At 42.0% G+C, this 22,440-nt stretch overlaps 1 protein-coding gene across 1 annotated transcript in view; it reads right to left on the bottom strand.

Moving 5' to 3' along the window:
• Positions 1 to 270: 270 nt before the first annotated feature.
• tshz3b (teashirt zinc finger homeobox 3b) overlaps positions 271 to 22,440 on the bottom strand; it is a 35,430-nt gene continuing 13,260 nt past the window's right edge. Inside the window, exon 3 of the mRNA XM_026378418.2 lies at positions 271 to 5,685. Coding sequence (XP_026234203.1) covers positions 2,033 to 5,685 — 3,653 coding nt within the window. The 3' untranslated portion in view covers positions 271 to 2,032. The remainder of the gene's footprint in view (positions 5,686 to 22,440) is intronic.

The raw sequence follows: 22,440 nt of genomic DNA, 5'->3' as shown, positions 1-22,440 counted from the left end.
TAGTCAATGCCACAAAGCCACTAGGACAACAGAAGAGGCTACTGGAAACCCAACAATGATGGCATCTGTTTGCATGTCTGAATATATGTATGTGTGTGTGTGTGTTTGTGTGTATTTGTCTCCCACACGGCCAGCTGCTGCCACTCACTGTAAACTAGTCTGCAGCTCGTCAGAGACAGACGTTGACACACTCCCAGTCTAATGTGCTCATTAGGGACTGCACAGCACACACATAATTGATAGCCATGACACACACATGATACACACACATTATTGCAAAAAACAGTTTCCTTTTTTTAATGCTGCAGTAGAAAACAAGGTTATATGAAGTCATATAATGGGGGGTTCATTGTCAAGAACAACAACAACAGAAAACGAAAGAACAAAATGAAAAAAGACTAACGGCACAGAATGCATAGCAGTATCTGTGCTGTTTACATGCCGATATTTTACACATAAGGATTTTTTTTTTATATTTCTCTACACTGGCAGCTGTCAGTTACTTCAGCAAATTAACTGCCAAAAATGTAGCAGAACTTGTCGCTCAAGAGGTTAGTGTAACCATGGTTACCTTTCATATCCCAAAAAAGATAAAGCTGCAGTGAGGAATCATGACAGAGTAATTAAAACATAAAAAAAAAAGCTTCAGAAAGAAAAACAAAAGAATGATCAACAAGCATTCAACTTTATGAAACCAGGAATGCTTATAAATAACAGTTTACATGTGAAATATCTTCATAAAGCAACATTTTTTGTACAACCTTTAATATCGTTTTAGTGTTCATACAGCGGCACAGAGTAGTGTCTGGTAAAAAGATTCTTTAACCCTTTGAGCACGAGTTGGGAATAAAAAGATTCGCCTGTCGTCCTTTTCTTACCTCCCTTTTGTCATATTGTTTGATTAAATAACACATTTATAAAACTATTGTGCAAAACAATTTTATTTATGTCTTCATATACTGTGCACCAGCAAATACCATTTTTTTTAAATTAAAAATATAGAAATGATGCATAATTTAGACAGGAATTAGTTATTATGTTTTTTTATATACATATTTTACACAGACCTGAATTAATATAGGTCCCTGATCAACCAACATAAAAGTTCTTTAATCTTCTTTTTTTTTCATTTTTATCACAGCTACAATGCTTGTGTCAAGTCCCGTGAGCATCTTCCAGATAAATATTAAACCCATGAAGAATACCTTGCACTGAATACAGAATCCCCTTATAAAACTGCTTACATCTCTAAGCTTAGACATACTTTGTCTGGGAAATAGGCTCTGCAGACAAAATGCAGCCTAATTCTCCTATTCTCAAAATAGCTTGAATAATTCCCAATCTTAAATCTTGAGTCAATAGTGTTCAGATCTTTGATGTTAGTGCTTGATGTAAGTGCTTTGACGTACTCAGAGGGTTAAATTTTAAATGCTAACTTCAGCTGAAAAACATTTTCTAAAATAAAAAAAACTAAATGGGGAAAAAGGAAAAGGAAAGCATGAGCAAGAGAGTGGAAAAAAGAAAAGAAAATATCATGGAAAGTGCACCAGATTTAGTTATAAAATGTTCAACTAAACTGTTTTCCTTTAAGCATGCAGCTTGTCACACCCCAATGATGCCAAAATATAAAGGAACATAATTCCATTTATACAAGTTTCAAAATACACATCGTTTAGAATCTCTTTTTTTAAACCTTCATATACTGTATCTTCTCAGGGACAACAGTCTCCATTTGCACATTTTGAACAAAGTCACTATTCCTGTCAAAGGAGATCACTAAAATCAATAGTCTTGAGCCAGAGTGAGTCTACCTCACACAGAAACAAAAGAAATAATAATAATAAAAAAAGAAATCTACAAAAAAGCGATGTGCCAAAACTTAAACCAGTAGTTGTATGGCATCTTTGTGCAGTTCCATCACATTATTAATCCTTTCTTTTTGTTGCAAGAAATGTCTATGAAAGGCTAAAAGGAGACAGAACAAGAAAGAGTGAGCCATTAGGAAAGAGTGCAGCATTGTCCCCAGCCAGTGCTACTGTTTGTCCAGCTCACACACATACATGAGATGGTCCTCAGGGGACTTCCCATGAGTCTTGCTCAAATGAAGCTTGACCGCGTGCTTGCTCGCAAAAGTCCGGTTGCAGAGCTTGCACTGGTACATGGCCCCACTGTCGTCATCTTCAGGGGAAGGTGATGAAGATTCAGATAAGGGCAGGGAGGTGGTTAAAGATGAGGGCAGGGAGATTGGTAAGGAAGAGGCTAGGGATGTGGGTAGAGAGGAGGGTAAAGGGTGGCTGGAGTGAAGATTAGAAAGCAGTTTTTCAGATAGTCCTTTGGTGTGGCGTTGTTGATGGTGTTGCTGTGATATCTGGCTAAGAAGCTGCTCCCCAGAAAGCTTAGCCAGGTCTCGCAGACGAAAGCCCAAATGGGATTCCAAATGGCTGACATAGGTGGATGGTGAACGGATTTGAGAGGCACAGTCACTGCAGAAAAAGACTGGGTGACCAGAATCCAAGTTTTTTAAGAACTTGGTGCCTCCGGTTCTCCTTAGCTGGTATTTGACGTTAGCCAACCAATGGGATATTGTAGTCATTGAGAGGCCAGTGAAACGGGAGATGTGCATTCTTTCCTGTGGGCTGAGGTCCGACATCATGTACTTGCCATCACTTGTTTGTCTCAGACTGGAAGCAAACTGGGCTTGAAGAATAAGGAGGTGTTGAGGGTTCCAGTTTGATTGGCGGCCTTTACGTTTCTGGGCTGGTGAAATGTCTTCTGTTTCCTCCTGGGTGACACCTTCAATCTCCGAGCGTTCGGACTGGCTGGTAGGTGTGGAGGACTTGGAGACAGCCTGACTTTCTGTCAGGTTCCTCAGCATATCAGAGATATCTGACAGGGCATTTTCCCTCAAAGGAGAGGTGGACATAAAGGAAGCTACTGCAGCTGAAGCTTTGGTCATAGTGGCAGTGGAAGGGGGAGAAACTGATGATGGGGTGGTAGTGGTGGAAGAGAGAGCTGCTGAACCCAAAGAACCACTACTGCTGTTTTTGTCAGCATTTTTGCCTTTGGTGAGATCAATGGGTTGATCATTATTAAGATGTTGCTGGTAGAAATAACGGTCTAAGTGGTCATTACTGGGCTTTTTGGTCTGTGCTGGTGGGGTTGAAGCAGCCACTGCTGCTTTTTCTGCTAGACTGTTGCTCATCTTGAACAGCATGCTCATCGGGTCAAGCGAGGGCAGGGCAGGCTTAGCGGCCTTTCCCAGGTGGACGTTCATTACTGACTGCAATGCACTGAGAGGGTTGACAAATGGCTGTTCTGGAGGTGGATGATCTGTAATGATAGCTGTACTGCCACACAAAGAGGCAGGCAGGGGGGGTGTCACAGCAGTTGACTCAACTCCATTCTCCACAGCCTCCTTTACAGAATTATCTCCATTTGAATCTCTGTGACTTGCTCCACTTCCATCTCCTATTCCCTTGTCCACTCTACTTGTATTCTCAGGGGTTTTACAGCCTCGTGCTGTAATGTCTTTGGGAGACTCTCCTTGGGCTGAGTCCCCTGCATCACTGTTGCACGGTGAGGGTGTGATACGTCTCACAGGAGATCCCCTCACAACACCACTGGGCTCTCTCATTTTCTCCTCTACTTTGGCAACTTTCTCTGTCACTTTCTTCACCAGTTCTTCCATGGCATGAAAGTTGTTTTTTGGAAGAGGAGATGTCTGGCAGCTAGGAGGGGAAATCAGAGGCTGGCTCTTACCAGTTGGAGAGAGTATCTCCCCTCCAGGGAACATATATTTAAGGGGAGAGCTCTTACCAGAGTTGCCTAGAGAGAGCTTCATTATGTTCGGGAGCTGGTAGGCAGCATGGATACTGGGGTATCCACCCCAACTTGGAGATCCATTCTGGGCCTTATTGATGGCTGAGGTCACTGTATTCTCCAAGGACTTGAGAATATCAATGCCCCCTTTTGGACTTTCATCCAGGTCCTCCTCAGTGAGATAGCTGTATTTTGAAGAAACATCAAACTTCTCCTCAGCCTCCTCCTCACCCCCTGGCTTCTTCTCCTTGTTGATGCTGTTACCATTGTTGATGATTGACTCTTTAGTGCACTCCTCCTCTTTTTCCTCCTTTTTTATCTCTATAGCCATAGCATTGGGTGAGATGCTGGTTGGGGGAGGCACCGGGGCAGGCGGAGGGGAAAAGGTTGTTGCAGCCAAGGGAACTGACTGGACCTTTTCTTCAGCTGTTGAACTCGATATAGGGACTGGGGTGGATGATTCTATAATGGGTTTGCCTTTCTTAATAGCAGAGTTAGTGACTTTTATAAAGTGTCCAGTCACCATCATGTGTGCAGTTAGCTCTTGTAGCGTGTCATGAGAACTGCCACACTCCATGCATTTGAGGATCTGTGACTTCCGGGACTCAAATTGCCAGGCATAGCTGGCACCATTCTGGTGACCATAGCGGTTGTTAGCTGTGATATATGGGTTAGCAACCTTCTGGAGTATGTCATTAGTGTCGTTGAGGGTGGCCGGCTTAGGTGTAGTACCTCCATTGGAGTCAGGTGAGCTAGGGATATCTAGGTCAATGGGGGCTCTTTTTCGAGCGGTAGAGATAATCTTAGCTGCCACTGGTGTAACAGGCTCTTTCAGAGGCACTTTCTGGTAGTGTTTCGTCTTAATCATGTGGACACTCAGGTCCTGAAGGGATTCAAAGGAGTGCCCACAGTACATGCACTTCAGAACCTTCTGTGCATCCTCTTTCCCTTCCATCTCTAGCAAAGAACGCTTTCTGGGCTTAGACCATCTTCTAGTACCTTCACTGTCTGTCTCATGGTTATCATCGCGGTAGTGCCCTGTCTCATTCATGTGCACCGTGAGCTCTACTAGCGTATCATAGGCCGCACTGCAGTCCTTGCAGCGAAATTTGCTGGCACCAGTGAATATAGAGCCATAGAGCTTGGAGCTCTGCCGGTACAGCTGGACAGTGCTGAAGAGGTTAGGTTCTGTAGATGCTGTAGATACAGCCACTGTGGGATGCTGAATCAGGCCCAGTCGGTTGTGGTGGTTCTGTGATGCCTGCTGGAGGGTTTTAGCCATGGCTGTCTGGTGCCAGTCATACCCTCCACTTCCACAGCTACTACTGCTGCTGCTACTACTGCTACTGCTGTGACTGCGTGGGGGTTTTTCAGCAGGGGGCTGGCTCAGGTTCAGATTCAGTGTAGACCAATAGGAGTTGGTCAGGAAGGAAGTGTAAATTGCCTTCATCTTTTCCAGGCTGTCAGCCACAGACCCTGTTGCAGCTAATATAGCCTCATCTCCACTTACTGGGCCAATGGCATGGGTACCAGTCATTATGGCAGAGGAGGAAGAGAGGGAGAGGGCATTTGAGGGGTCCTTTGACAGGAGAACGTCATCCTCATTTTTAAGGGAGGAGCTCTCGAAATCAGACATTCTGTCACTGGATTCACTCAGGTGAGACTCACTGTCCATCTCCTGGCCAGAAAAGTCAGCACCATTGGGGGAGTCTTGAAAACCAGTGGATCCTGGCCTGTCCTTGAGGAGGAAGTCCTTGTCCTGACATAAGAACTTGGCAGCAGGTTCTTCCCCTTCCTGAGCTGAGTCATCTCCATCCAGGTCCTCATCCAGCAGGGCTGCTTCCTTTTCATCTTCAGGGACATATGCTGCTCAGACAGAGAGAAGAAAAAACAGAGAGGGAAAGAGAGATTTGTTAGAACCACGCTGACAGCATATCTAACATAGATTCTCAACTCTGTATTCTTGTGTCTTCACAAAGCAGAGAAGTGATAGAAATTCAAGATACTGGCATTCACACTTTCTCCAGAGGAAACAGAGCAGTCATCCAGTGACATTCACAAACAAAGTATTTCCTACCACAAACAGTTGCTGTAATTCTGCTCTAACTTCCCCCTTTTTACAATGACATTGTTTTCAAATTGGAATAAAGTCACCACCTATTTCATTATCGCTCCACCCCCAGGTCTTTGTTCTGTATTGCAGAAAATCAGAGCCAGCCAGAGAGAAAGATGAAGGATGGAAGGAGCAAGACAGAGGGAGGGAGAGGGGAAAATGGCTCTTCAAACAGAACTTGCTACCTTATTCTTCTCAAGGGGCAACAGCTTGAAATTAAAACTAAATTTGAAATTAATGAAGCAGATTCTGGCGGTGGCATTCGTTTCTGAAGTAATAAATTACTTGTATCAACCTCGGAGACAGCGGTTCCTGTCTGTCAATTAATATGTCTTACACTTCTTCTGCAGACTCTAATGCATTCCCTAACAGACACACTTGCCATTTAAATTAAGCATGCATTTTCACTCATTACACTGCTCAGCCCTCGCCTCCTCGTAAATAAAAATGAATGCATGTACATTTGCCTGCAACAAATCTCTCCCTGCAAAACCCATTTGCTTCAATTACCAAAGATTAGAAAAAAGTTTAGAGTTATTATTTACAGTTTAGCTTCAGGGACTGGGCTTGAGGCTTTCAATTTATATTCAAATCCTTCTAGTTTAAGAATAATACAATGGAAATCATAGAGGAAAACGTATCACGACAAATCGCAGTCTTGCCTCTTTGTACGTCAATGAATGTTTTCTTTTGTTAGTAAGTCTATCAAAAGGATAAAACAAATGCTGCGTGCTCACACTTTGTGGTTACAGTAAGGACTGCGATTTCTGAATAAACATCAAAGCACACACAGGCAGACGCATACACCAATCGTTTTTTTTTTTTCTTGTTTTAGCAACTATACTGGCAATGAAGACGAGTATGAGTGTGAACGTCAGTGGCCTTGTGCCTAGCATTCCTTTATGTAACAGGCCATCACTCATCAAGCTCGGAATGTAAACAGAGTAAGCTGGTCAGCGGGATGGGTGTGGCACAGAAGCACATATTTAATCAGAATGTACCACTTTTAAAAATAAGAAAGTAAAATTGCGTTGTACTTATGATGGCAATGTGCAGTGGGAAGACAAAAAGGTATGCACAAAGTAAGAAACAAAAGAAAAACAATCCTAAAATAAGGGCTTGAATACAGGAAAACACCATAAGCTGCCAGCTATAGTGTGCAACACACCTCAGGTGTTGCCAACTCCTGTCTCTCACCAAGGACTTGCAAGCTGTGTGCGTGTGTGTGTGTGTGTCTGTGTATTTGTGTGTGTGTGTGTGTGTGTGTGTGTGTATGTGTATGTGCTGGTAGAGCATCACTGAAAGAAGTCTCTGTCATTGTCAGGCCACTGGTTGCCATCGGCAATAATACGACACTGCCGTGGGATAAACAGATGCACAGAGACACAGATATCCCAGAGCCCATCACACATACAAACAGGCACACACATAGACACGAACACACACACACACATACACACACCTTCAGCAGTTATACTGTAACTGCTGTAGTCTAACAACTCTTTGCCTTCAGGCAATCTCAGGAGTTTTTCTGTTGAACGCAGTCTGTTCAACAAAAAGCATTCAAACACTTCAACCACGTTATCTAATATAAAATCCTGTTATGTGCAAAGTAAGAAATTAAATGCAGGGTCACCCGACCCCCGACCCACACTGCATTGATATATTAAAGTACATTTTTCTTGAAGTGTTGATGGTCCATTGCAGCTGTTTTAACATTTATGGATATAAAACACACATACGTGCAAATATCTCTACAGAGCTTCCGCATCTCTTCCTCTCTCCCTCTCTCCCCCACTCTGTCTCAGAGACACATCCACCCGCCCGCACATACGTGCAGCCAAGCAGACCCACATGTACATGCCATCTGTTCTGAATCAGCCAAAACGACAGCTGTTTAAGAGAACAATGATGCTCTGGCTGAGGAAACAGCCGAACACAGCAGCACAGTGCTCTCATCAAGGCCAAACATCAATGTGAGATCTCCTTTAAAACACAACATACACACTACGCTTCAAAATAGCTTCCTTTGTGTGATAAGAACACGGCGCGTATTTGTATACCTGCAAGCGTGCGATATGTGCAGAGAAGCAGAGGATTGGAGAGAAAACAGCGTCTGCCAGCAAGACCGGTATGTTCTGAATGAAACCTTGGTGTGTAGGCTACATCCACCTACATAGAGCATGAAGCACACGGCTAATTTCTAGTCTTAAGCAGGGAAATTTGGAATATGAAAACATTTAGGCATATAATAGGTGCAGTGTTACAGGAAATTTATACAATGGCTTGCATTGAATTGTGCAACAACAGCTGCTTGCACTGCTCTGTGATAATATAAAATGCATAAACTGGTAGATGCAGATTCAACAGTCCCAGTATCTTAAACACATCTACAGTACCGTGCCATATATTTTGTAAAGAAATGTGGCAACATTTAGAAAATTGAAACTGCACCAATATTTTCTAGCTTTATTAAGACTACTATTTTTTTATATAGCAATTATTGCTTTGTTTTTCAATCAAGACAAGCTAAAACAGCTGGTAGTTAATTGAAACAATATATTTACTATAAATCAACCTCACAAACACACATTTGTAATCCTCTTAATTTTGTTATTAAACATGTATATTTACACCAGTGAGTATGGCCACTGTGATTGCTCTGTAAGGTCTGACAGCATTCAGGGACAGTACAGAGTGTCATCCACGTTTCAAGAGCCATCAGAGCCCGGTAGGGTTCAGTGTTCAGTGTAGGTTTGGTTATTTGAAAACAAAGCAAAAACTGATGTTTGAACAATGGATTTACAGAGCTGCAACACCTGTTGATCATAGCCGACAACCCCAACATCAACGCCACCGGGTGTTTTTTAATGTTGTGGCTGATAAATGTATTTATTATAACAAATCTAGAATTTTTGGACAAAAGATAAAAAAATGACACAAATGGTTTTACTGTGTTTGTGCGTCAAGAAGGTGGGGAAAGGAGGAAGGCTTGGAAAGAAGTCAAGACTTATGGCACATACACACACACAGGCACACACGCTGCACGTGCAGAGATGATCCCCAAGGCCGCTGGCGTGGGTCCAGGCTGGAAGGTTCACAGCAACATGACCCAGGATACTGAGATAATTATGGAGAAACACACCGACACACACATGCACACAAAAATACTAATGGAGGAGAAGCAGCCCGGGCCAAACGCACCAGGTATGCAGGTGCTCTTTTAATTAGCAGAGAGCGCGAGAGAGACGGGGGTAGAGAGAGTTCCAGATGACCTGTCAGCAGGGTGGAGGAGGTGGTTTGATCTCATTTTCAGGAGAACGGGCTGGGAGAGACTGCTGATTTTGAAACGTCGGCAAAGCAAGCAAACACCCCGGTTGTTTCCGAGAGGTAGAAGGGCTTGGAAATTATTCTTGACATCTGAACAAATCCCTGCTATAATAGCAAACATTTCTAATAATAAACAGTCAAATGGAAGTCGATGGAAATTTCGAATTTAGAGTAATATGAAAAATACTTCGAAAGAATGTGCCTGTGTTCCTGTCTGTGCATAAAGTGAGGAAATGCTTATGCACTCTGCAGATGTTATGATGTTAGGAAACAGTTTATCATGCTTATATAACCACTTAACAGCCCTATCACACACACAAGCACGTCAGCGCTGTCTGTTTACACTTCTGCCCAGACCGTGCAGTTTCACCGAGTTGTTTGTGTGCGCACGGCGCGCGCACGTGTGTGTGTGTGTGTGTGTGCGAGTGTCTGAGAGAGAAAGAGAGAGACAGACTGTCCACATCAGTCTCGTGTACAGCAGTGATTTTTTTTTTTCTTGAGACAAAACTGAAAACAAGTCCGTCGGCCTAAAAACGAAAGTCTGAACTCACACCTACCCTGTGTGTGTGTGTGTGTGCGTGTGTGTGTTTGTACATATTTGTGTGTTCTTTGCATCCACCCCGCTGCCATTTCCCACTTGATGAGATCCTATAATCTCCGCCCTCCCTTCCCCATTTTCCATCCCTCCCCAATCACCAGTGCAACCCACGTTAATGAAGTTAATTGAATCTGTGATCGATAATGCTTAATTATTGTGATTTGACATGCGCAGACAAATTGGTGGGATGGTGTGTGTGTGTGTGTGTGTGTGTGTGTGTGTGTGTGTGTGTGTGTGTGTAGCAATGATGGTTAAAGGGGCATGGCTGTCTGCAGCGACTGCCATGGGACTGGCGAGGCGTGCCATCGATCTCGAGAGGCGTTCGATCGACCCAAACGCCTGATGAATGAAGCTGTTCCTTTAAGCGGATACATGACTTACCAGACTTGTAACATATTTACAGTATCATTGGAATATGATGCATGAATTGCTCCTCCAGTGGCACGCCATGTTGCCAGAAACGTACACATATTGCATGAGTCAGTGATAGGAAAACAACATGTCTATGGTAATAAAACACATCTTTGCTGTTCCTGTACTTAATATCTCTTATGTACTTTTTTGCCTCCTAAATATTTTAATATTCTTGCATTTGAAATATTGTATAGTTTTGATTTCTACTAAGTTTTTTGTATTAACGTGGTAATGTCAGGGTTTAAATTGACAATAATCTTGCAAGATTTATAGCATAGCCATTAGACTTTTTTTTTTTTGTCATACCCCTCTGAAATATATTTTACATTTATATTGTTTGCTTATATCTGTGTGCACTGTAGATGAATTATTTTTTATATGTTACCACCTTTATGCTGATAAGTTGTAATGAACAGCATGATAGTCCAAAATATGCAAAATGCCTTTCAAAGAAGCTGAGATAATATTAGCATATACAGCACATAGCGGTAGTGGTGTTAGTGTGTGTGTGTATGTGTGTGTGTGTGAGAGAGAGAGCGAGAGGACGAGAGAGGGGAGATTAGATTTGGAGTGGCAACAGTTAGTGTGTCTGTCTGTAGCTGCAGCAGCAGAGGCATCGCAACACACTGAAGTGCTGCAGTTGTTCAGAAACACAGATCCCGTGTTTCTCTCACATACACACACATAGATATGCGTGTCTGTAAATGTGTGTGTGTGTGTGTGTGTGTGTGTGTGTGTGTGTGTGTGTGTGCGTTAGGCTAATTATCTCTCCATGTCACTCAGTTAGGGAGCCGCTGACGGTGTATTTACATGCTGCTGTGACAGAGCCTATACAGTACGAGTAGAGTGTAAACCTGAGCTGGAGAGTGTTTTTGGTGCAAATGAAATGCTTCTTGAATTAGTTGGACTCACATATACAAAGTCAACTTAACAGCTAAACACTGGCTTTTAAGTGTGGTTGGGGGGCATTACTTGGTTATTCATAGAAACAACCTAGTGTAACAACCTGCATGTACAATTCTTTAGGAATCTACTGGACCAACATTCTTCCAATATACATTCCCTCATTTGGTGTTCTGCTGGTGGTGGTGAACGCTGTCTAACATGTCAGTGCATAATCTCCCATTTTGAAAGTGAAAGAAAAATGCAAATGTGGATGTCCATCTATTAAGAATATTAATGTGCTCAGTTGAACAGTGAATGTGTTGGTGGTTTCGTTGAGTACTGGCCCAGTAAAAGCACTACCTGATGTGTGTATGACGCACGGTATACTCCTCTATCTTGTGCCTAATGGAAACTGGTGTTCTTCAAGAAACCAGGTTTCTCTGGAGAAAGCAGACTAGTTCACTTAAGTGCATGTAAACGCAGTTAATATCTTGTTCACGTGACGTAAATATTAACAAGTGGGCGACCACTGGTCAGTAAATGATCCCGCGCCTGTGCTTTGTTATTCAGATAGCTTGCACTTGGAGCAGTCACTCCCTCAAAGCCCACAGGGCAATCAAAGGTCATGAGTACTGGTCCCAGGAGGTGTGTAAATGTGTGTGTATGTGTGTGTGTGTGTGCAGAAAGAAAAAAAAAAAAAAACAGTGGAGTGTGTGGAGTTAGCCAAGCAGGGCTGAGCAAGATCACTTCCACCATCTCCCATTTGTCTGTCCTCTCTGAACTCCCTCCATCTTTATTTCCCACTTGTCCGGTGCTTTTCCTCACTTTTACTGTCATTGTCTGACCGCTCTCTGCCCTCTTCTCTCAAGCTGTCCCCCTTTTCCGCCTCCGTCATCTTCAGTCAGCCTCACTACACCACCATAGGCGTGCCTTTTTTTTTTTACTTTCACTAATTTATTCCTTTTTTTTTTTGGTTTTTACTAAACTTACCACAATCTTTGTCACAATTTTGTCTCCCACAGAATTTTTTTTTGATTTGCCATGGGTGGGAGGGCTAGTGAGCAAAATAAAGTTGGCACACTTTGATCCACACACACACACACACACACACACGGCAATGAAAGAAAACACCACAAGACACAATAACTAAAATAACACATTTAAGACACACAGACATTGCAAAGAAAAACACAGCTGTGTGCCAGCACTGATACGCGGTAACGTCAGGGCTTTTACACTCTGAGAAAGATTTGCTAAAAAAAAAAAAAAAAGAGAGTATAAAATGTCTGTGTCCTCTTTTCCCACACACAAGCACATGTGCACGCTGTGAGAAATCCACACATCCACACACTCTTCGCAGTGCAGTCTGGTTAGTCGCTGGGTATCTATTACCTGCCAGTCTGCTCTGATCTCTTTGGACAGCTCTGATCAAAAGCTGTCATCCGACCTACTCGACCGGGCTCGCTAGGGAAGTTAGCAATGGGGAACGTTTGTGTACGTGTGTGTGTTTTGGAGTAAATCACATAGTGGTCTGGGTGTAAATAAAATGACAGGATCATTTTAAGGTCCTGTCAAGTTGGCAGGAAGCGATTATGATAACGCCCGCTCTGCTCCAACGCAAACGGACACACTTAAATTCACCGGCCGGAGCATAATATACATGATATAGCTCTTTTTCTGTCTCTTCCTCTCTGCCTCTGTGTCTCTTCTGTTGTTTCTTTTCTTCCCCCCACACCATCTCTTGTCCAACGCTTCTTATTTCCTTTTTTTTTTTTTTTTTTTTTTTATTGCTACTACAGGCTTGAGTTGCATCTGCAGAGAACAGACTGAAAGAAAAATATCACTCAAAGACAGATTGAGGCTTTTAAATCTATAAAACAAGAGGGTCCACGCACACACAGACACACACACACACACACACTGTAAAAGTCTAAAGGATGATATGCATTCCCTTGGTAAAGAAATACAGAGAATTCCCAAAAATGCATTTCTAAAACAAACACAACAGAGACGTAAAAGAGGAGTGGCAAAGCTCGGCCTGAGCAATAAAAGGTGTGAAATGTGAGGGGGTTTTAGGGGAAAGAAAAACGGCTGGCAATAAAGCTGGGAACCAGCACTGCTCCGAGGCAATTTAGACTGCAAAACACAAACCATTAAGTTTGTGCATTATCTTTTAATTTAATCTTGAATGATTTATAATCCATCACGCAAGGCTTCGACCATATCCAATTATTCTCTGCTGCTTGATTGACAACAAAGGTGATTTATTAAGCTAATAAAAACTGATGTGCTCTGCACTTGCTCTGAAAATAACCAGCTGGACCGAGAGCTTAAAGACACGCTCGCCCGCAAACGCACCTTCATCCTAAGAGGGTATAAGATCAATACTTTGTGTGTGCATGAGTGTTTTTTTCTTACTTTTTTTTTTTTTTTAAGTGAGTGCTTTTGTGCACAGGGTTAAAAGTGTGTGAACCCTTTGAACAATCACTTAAGTATCTCTTTACTTAAAAGAGAAATCAGTCTCCATCTGTCCTTGCCTCTCTCTCTCTCTCTCTCTTTCTCTCTCTTTCTCTCTCTTGCTGTGCCAGAAATGTCGGAAATCAAAATGTCAGGCGTAGTGACAAGCGATGGTTTTCCCTCATGCAAAGCCGAGTGATTATATTAGGCTTTAACTCCTCCATCCATGGCATATATGTCATCTTAGTCTCTGCTTTATCTGCTAATGTTACGCTCAATCACTTGATATTAATGGAAAAACAGGAGAGCCACGGGGGCCCCCGTAATGGTGGCGAGTGTACGTGCACGGGTCTTTGTTGATGAGCGGCGGCGTCGGATGGGGTGGAGGGGGTTAACGGTTTAGAGTTCACATGCATATCAATGTAGGGGAGTGCCATTAAAAAATATTTGCATGTTTACAGCACCGAGCCATGTATGAGGCTCTTTTAATGAGGCTCAGACTCACACATGCTACACACACACACAGCACACACACACGCACACACACACACACACACACACACAACACACTACATGGCCTGTTTTCATTGGCTTCCACTGCTATTTATGCTGACATGTTAGGAAATGAGGACTTTATGTATTTGGGTTGTAAGGTGACTGAATTAATTCTACACTTATTGGAAACAAATGTTCTCAGGAGCGTGTGAGAACGGAGGAACAGTTTGCATCTCTTTAGAGAGCGGATACTTGAACCGAAACCATTGGGACCTATCGGTATGAGGGTTCGGGTCAGGTTCAGGCAGTGATTTGGAAACTAGTATGGCTTAGTGTGGAGTTTGGTCACGTAGGTCAAACTTTAGGCTAAATAAGCATCATTTCACAATATAGCAAAACAAATAACTGGGCGGCTGGGGCAGTCAAAGGGCAGCTTCAGTAAAGACCATGCTGGAAAAGAAGCACAGAAAGCGTACAGGCTCAGGTTTGGTAAGGACTTGAAATACAATCCGCATGTCTGGTTTGGGTCGGGTTTGGTCACCGCACTCTTGGGCTCAGACCATTTTTGGACAAAAATGTGTATGTCGAGCTACATTTCCTTTAAGCATAAAACATTTCTGGGATCAAGATATGGTTAAGATAAGGTTAGGCAAGATCAACTAGATGGACTAGAGGTTTAAGTAAAGTAGTGTAATGTACATTATGTCTTTGTGTCTGACATTATATTCAGTTTCTTTACAGTTGGACTGTGAATAAAAAAAAAAACAAACTCCTGGACTCTAAACAGAGAGGCACAAAATGAGAAATGACCTGGCCAATGTGACTGAACTGACAAAAACCTTGACAAGACCCAGAACCAGTGAACACAGTCAACAGTTTCTCTGTTCACTCTGCTTCCAGAGCTTCTTTCCTAGCTACATGGCACACATCAGCACAAATTACAATCACATATTTTCCAGGACCCTTTCAAAATAAAACCAGTCAGCGTGATGTCTTCATCATGACATTCGGTAAACCTGGATTATTTTACTGCTATTAATACTCTCACAATGATTTTCCACATTCATCGCATGCAGTTTTATTACTTTAAGTCATAAAATGTTTTGCTTTGGCAACAGATGCTGCAGTCGTGAAGTGAAGACAGAAAGAGGGCTGCATATTGAAATGATACAAATGAACTAGCAGTTCAGTTGCCATCATTTCTCAGGGTGTTTCTGCAACTGGTCACCACGTGCAAACACCAGAGCAGCACTTCCTGCAGGATTTCAAAGCCTTCCTTTAGATTACGTATGTATAAATGCCCACAGTGTCTTCTCTCTATTTCTTCTGTTGTATAATTTCAATAAAACAAACTACACACCACCCTCTACACTTTAAATTCTCCCTTTTATCATCATCTTTGTAGTAATGTGCAATTAAAATGCAATCTGAGAACTGTCTGTAGTTAACAACAAGGCAGTTCCTTGGCTTTGATACGTAGTTAGCGTGTTGTTAGCGCGTTAGTGTGACTGCAGACGTGTAGCCGAACATGATGGATCTCCGGCCCTCGCAAGCCATCAACACTGTTCCTCTAAGCCATGGGGTGCAGCGTCTGTCTGAATTTGTGGGTTTGTTCATGGGGAATGACAGGTTTTCAGTTTCAAAGTGCTGGATTTGTGTGTCTGAGACAGCGTGTGCGTGTGTGTGTGTGTGTGTGTGTGTGTGTGTGTGTTACCAGTAGGGCGGTAAAGATACAGACAGTGATGAATTATGTCAGGAAGGAGACCGCCATTTTTAATCATGTAATTAGGCCTTTAAGACCAACAAAAAAGAGAAGAAAGGTCTTTTATGTCATGCAAACCGTGTCAGAATGGACGCGTGTGTGTGCGTGTGTGTGTATGTGTGTGTGTGTGTGTGTGTGTGACATGTCACCCAGGCTACAGGTAGAGCAAGAAAGTAAACAGGGCCCTGTCTAACTACACAACCTCAGAGTGCTGTTATGGCAACCGCGCCTTAAGGGGATACATAGACCTTGACATGTAAACACACACATACACGTAAGAGGAGATGAAAGAGCTCAAGATGCATGGAGATGGGGACCAGTACGTTTTCCCTTGCATTCATTCAGCAGTACAACTGTTTATTAACACACAGTATTTAATTGTGCTTATGGAGTTCTGCATCATTGTTAATCCATACCTAATAAATGTGGTAATTAATGAATCATAAGAGCAATTTGAACAGCTAACATGAACCAGAGGACACGCTGCCTTTGACATTGTGCACTAGGACCCAGTAGTAACATATTTAGTGAACATAACACACTTATTTATCACAAAAAAAGTTGATCACAACTGATACCAGCAAAGAATAGTCCTGTGATCAAACTGGAGTTCTCTACTATAAATAAATCAGCAGTACACTGCCAGATTAGCTGAACAAATAGGATTAATTAATACCCTTAGGACACGACTGATTACCTGGATCAGGTGTGGTAAGTCAGTCAGAAGCTGGAAGATACCATCTCAGATGCATGTGGAAAACAAAGTGGAAAACAAAGTGAATTGGTTTCTTCCAGCTTCTAATTGACTGAACACACCTGATCCAGGTTATCAGCAGTAAGTAGTACGGGGGTAGCTGGCAGCGGGCATTGAGAAGCCCTACAATGAACATAAGTATTGGTTAAACAAAGCCCCGCAGATTGTGGATGGAAACTATTTTTATGTCCTATGAAGCTGGCAAAGTTGTATTCTCACGGGAATACACAACACTGTGAGGAGACAGCGACGTAAACATGCAGATAGACTCTTCCTCACTTCCTTCAGGGAGTTAAACATGATGGACTTTCCAAACCCCGAAAGATAAAAGTTTCACTGATGTGTATTTAATTGTTTGTGAACCACCTACTGAGGTCTATAGAACAGACTAACAAGTTAAACCAGCACAGAGATGAACCGTCAGTGGAGCCAGTTGGTTTTAGTCTTTGTATGGAAGTTGCTGAAAATAGAAAATGGTGGAAGTGGAAGCTGCTGGAAGATGTCGCTATGCACCTTAAATTGTTGATGTCGCATTCTTGCCAGTGAAGCCACTAAACCCCTAATGATATGGCGCTATAGATACAGTACAGAGGCATTTCCTCATTCTCATTCATTTACATGTACATGCAGGTATATCTAACCACCGCACTATTGCTCCATATCAACTCAGACACACACACACAAAATAACACACACGCTTAACTGCGCTCTTGGAAAGAAATGGTGATTGGTGGCAGCTGTGTGCAGGACATCATGTGACAGCTGTTCACATACAACATATACACAGCCAGCCGCCCCCCCCCCTTCCCCACCCAGCCCCACCCACCAATGTAAAACAGATCGTTTGCCTTCTCGTCTGGCATGCCTTGACACAGGCCACAATTGATCAGCGTGATTTACAACATAACGCCCACGTACACATACACATGCCGCACACACGCGAGAACGCATTTTGGCAGTAAGATGCGTGTTTTTTTTTGTTTTTTTTTTTTAGTTGTGATCATGTGTGCCCTGGTCTGCATTCGTACCAGGCCCGTGGAATCCATAAACAGTGTGAGCGTTGTCAGGATTATGTCTAACTCTTTCACTAAATCACTTCAAATCATGGTCTGTTTAGAAGAGAACTTTGAACTTGCATTTTTAATTGCAGCAACAGTGTGTCCAGATTAGTTTTTTAACAGAAGCTCCACAGGCGACCTTCTGTGTTTTTTTATTTTTTACTAAAAATACTTCAAGTGTACAAGAGTCCCCAGAATCTTTTTTCCAGACTTGATCATATTATGCGTGCACAAAACTAAATATCACACATCACACAGAACTATATTTGTAACCCATCGCCCTGGGCACTGGGAGCAAAACAATGGTCTGCATTCATCTAATGAGATGCTGACATATTTGAGCGAACAGCTTTATAAAAACACACAAGCACCACAAAGGGAGACAAACTTGGGCCTCGAATTGAAGGGATGTAAAGAAATGACTGCACGTAATTAGTTTTCCGCTGTATTTTAGCATCTGACGCTGATGCTGACGAATAGGACATTTTATTTAAAAGCTGAACTCAGTTGGGGGAGAAACATAGCTTCTAGCTTTAAAGGTGTTCTAGGAGTATTTTCAATTTAATGCTTTGTGCACTAGCAGGCAAAACTATCTCATAGTCAATGCTCATTAATTTTAATCTACAATATTTACATCCTCCGTGAAGTCACTAGTAAGTTGAAGCCTCCAGATGCACAATTATTTCAATAACATTTTCCACTGAGTTTAACTTCCGCTGCAGAGTGACAGAGCTTCAGTTTGCCGTGAAGGAAGTCAGAGTGGACTAAATCCATCAGTCTTATTCTCTGAAATTCTTGACCGACATATATAATGGCTGTTTTCACTTAAACCATGTGGTGACAAATCCATGCAGCACAGCCAAGTGCAATAAAGCCCATGTGACCCGAAGGGGGTTGTTTAACACATAATATTGAAACTTTTTTGTGATTAATACCAGTTCAGGAATGCTGAAGAATTAGAAGATTCCCCAGACACACCCACTTATTTTAGTTTCGAGAACGTCGACGTTAGCACACCCAGATTATATTTCATTTAGGAGTCGACGCCTTTGGAGATGAGAAGCAAAAAAGAAATTATAAATAAGTCAAACAAAAATGAAAACTTCCCTGTAACTGTGTTCGCTTTTCAGACCTTTAGATGGGAGCGTGAGGTTTTTCATAGTTGGTTCCCCTCGTACGATAGCGGCTGCAGCTGCTTATGGGGAGGCTGTTTAACACCTGAGCTTATAATGGTCGATGAATCAATAGCTACATGTTTACCAATCAAGTTTCTATTGACTAGGTTATAAGTGCTAATGAAAGGCACACACCCCTCCTTTCTCTTTTTTGCAGACCCAACTGTGGAGTCACTCATGATGTTATTTCGTGCCGCTGTGTCTTTAAAAAAGCGTGCGTTCTTTCATTTAGTTCAATCAGAACTGAGGCTTTCATTTCACCGGGTTGTGTGATGCTACAGTATGCTGGCTACAATACACACACACAGAAAGTGTGTGTTTGGGAGTGTGTGTGTGTGTGTGTGAGAGAGAAGAAAAGAGAGAGCTAGTTCAGTGGGACTGGATATAACCTGGGGCAAGGCTCGAGGCTAAATCATTCCTCGACGAGTGGCAGGAAAAGTATAAAGCAAAATGTTAAATGCTGACTGATGCGCTGTCTGCTGCTTCTATTTCTGCTGCTCTCTCTGTCTCCTTCCTGCTGGTCCAAGTATTTCTATAGCTACACACCTTCCTTCTTCTCTTGCTCTCTGTCTCTCCTTCCTAACTACCCAGGTAAGTATCTGTCACTCTGTTGATTCTTCCCCGTGTCTTCATACCCACCGCGCTGGATTTATCTGCACTGCAAAACATTTACAATGTCCTTCCTTGTAGAAATGAAGCCGATCCACTGCTGCAGGTCATTTTGCTCGTAGTATATTTTATCTAAAGCTAATGATCAAGTTTGCAATAATATTACTCCATGTTCTGATAGAACTGACATTACAACAGTGGTTGAAGTGAATAAATGAAATTTAGTTCCTGACCTGTAAATAATGGATGAAAACAACAGCCCAGTGGTTTGATTTCATTCTGCCATCTTAAGTCTGTTGTACCAAAGATAATGTTTAGCTTTAAGCAGGGAAAGTGGTAACAGACTGACTCACTTTGTTGTCTGCAAAGACATACATACAAGATGACGATGAATTTAGAGTAACACACACACAAAGCATCAACACAACTATCACAATCAATCGAATGAAACAAACTGATTTCATTTTATACCTTTCAGCTTTGATTTTATAAATTTACATATTCATGTTTTTGGAGGATGATGAAGCATTCTTATTTTTATATAGTTTATTTGTGCTTAATTCCAACACATCATGTTAGTGCACCCTGCAGTGGCGACCCTAGACTCTGGACGGCTCCAGGCAAATAAACCCATCAAGGCCCCACCAGTGTCAGAAATTTAAACTTGAACACAGTAAACTAGCTAGCCTAACAACATAAAGTGCATAAACAAGCTTGAATACAATATGTAAGGACCATCCCAAATGTTTCAACTCGAAGCTATGTCTTTATATACTCTAGATATATACATATACATCTGTATACGCGCATTAATCCCAGATACTGTGTGATGTTTAACTGGATCAAATCAGCACCTTCTGTTTCAATGTAATTACAGGCTGTAATTAATGTGGAGAAAAAAAAAACATATTTAAGATGAAAATCTGCAAAATATAAATGATCTGTTAGTGGCTGTGAGGCTTTTCCAGACACTCTGAAATAAGCCTGATGTGTGAAATACAAGATAATCTCTCAGTGTCTTCCTGTCTGCCTCGTCTCTCTGTCGAGATCTTTCGCCCTGTGTGTTTCTCTCCCATGCTGTTGTTATGTCTCAAAGCCTGGCTCGCTGTGTGTACAGAACGTTTGGTTCCTTAGGTGTGCTGGTGCTGTATAAACTCCGGATAATAAATGGTGCTGAGAAAATGAGGGATGTCAAAACACACAGGGACCCAGCCTGGGAGATCAAAGATGTGACACAGAGCAAAAGGCTATAGATTCTTTCTGATACTGATACTTAACCACTGATGTAAATGCACATATGAAAACTATGACGAGCGTGCAAACATCCATGTGTACACTTTAATTCACATACATGCGCTTTGCATTCCAGAAACATGCATGAACAGATCTGATGATAGACATGGAAAAAACAACATCATAACCTGCTTATTTGATTTAGAATCCTTAATCATTGATAATCTGACTGAGCAGGATGTCAAACGATAACTAATGTATTTAACCAAGGACCAATAAACAATATTAAACTTAAAATGTATGTCCATTCATTTAATAATCCACCATCCAACTTGAAATATGTTATATTTTATGGTTAGCATCATGTGTGTTTTGACCATAATGAGTCAGAGCAGCATGCAGTAATGATAGTATTGAGTTCAAATTAAAAATAGAAACTCTAGAATAGAAAACTAAACTCGATCACCTACAAAAACCATGTTTAATCATTTGTTGATGGGGTTGACAGAGCATAATTAAAATCTAAATACTCTAACACACTTCTGACATCTGACACTTGACAAAACCAAAGTAAAACCTGAACTGGGCTCTGTTCAAATATGGCCAAGCTTATTTAAAATACTGTTTATGTTTTTACAAACTAGTAAGTATCCACCCCTACAGCAGTTGGGTGCCTTTATTTGTGTGGAAGGAATTTGAAACATTTATAAAACCAATGCAACAGTGTAGGTGTAGGTAGATAGAATAGTTATTGAACACCAAAAATTTTTAAGTTTTAATCTTCATCATGCACTCTTAGCTACTGTAGAGCTACCATAACACTTTAGATCAATCCCTTCTGCTCCCCCAGCCCTCTCCCTCTCTTCCTACTCTGCTACACTCCACCACACTCTGCTCAGCGTTTCATAAATCAAGCAGACATAACTGAAGTTCACCTGATTGGTTAAAAAGGCGAACCTCGCTAAATACGTTAGGAAGTGAATATGTCTGCACTGCTGTTAGTGATATTCAGTGAGTCTGGCTCACAGGAGGCGTCAACAGAAAAGTTTGGGAGGAAATGTCAAGCAAAAAATAAAAAAAGTTACATACTGTATCTTTAAGGTTTTAAGTGACCAGCAGCCATCTGTAAGCACCTTTGCAAACGCATTTACGTCGCTTCTTGATGCAACTTTGTGCTCTGGATCGCCACCCGCAGCACGCCCTGCGCTGACACATGAGGACGAGTTCACAAAGTTTCAGACTTTCAGACGGTGCCTCCTCTCAGAGAGTGCGAATTGAAAAACTGTCATAAGTTGTTGGATAAAAAATTAAAACTAAAGAACAAAAGAGAGAAGTTCAGATTGCCCACTCTGTCGCATCATCAGAAAGGTGTGTCCAGTTGAGGCCTTCGTGGTTTCTCTGTCTAAATCAGACGTCAAACTTTTGTCACATCATTCTCTCCTCCTTTGTTCTTCTTCTCCATTTGCCTCCCTCGTGGTACAACTCTCCAAAAACAACTTAAACGTCAGAACTAAGGATTCTCCGAAACATCGGCAGAGCAGGTGGAAATCACTCAGTCTGCTCTCGGTATGCATATAGCTGCAGAAGTGTGACTGGAGGTGGCGGATGTATCCACACCAGTTGGAGGAGCACTTGCTTTCATTCTCTCTGCCAAAGCCTTTTTTTTTTTTTTTTAATCCTTTCACTCCTTTTTCCAGCCCATCTCCTCCTAATTAATTAGAGCAGTGTCACTGACTAA

Source organism: Anabas testudineus, chromosome 3 (assembly GCF_900324465.2).
Source record: "Anabas testudineus chromosome 3, fAnaTes1.2, whole genome shotgun sequence".
Taxonomy (NCBI): Eukaryota; Metazoa; Chordata; class Actinopteri; order Anabantiformes; family Anabantidae; genus Anabas; species Anabas testudineus.
This window is presented reverse-complemented; position numbering and strand designations above follow the sequence as displayed.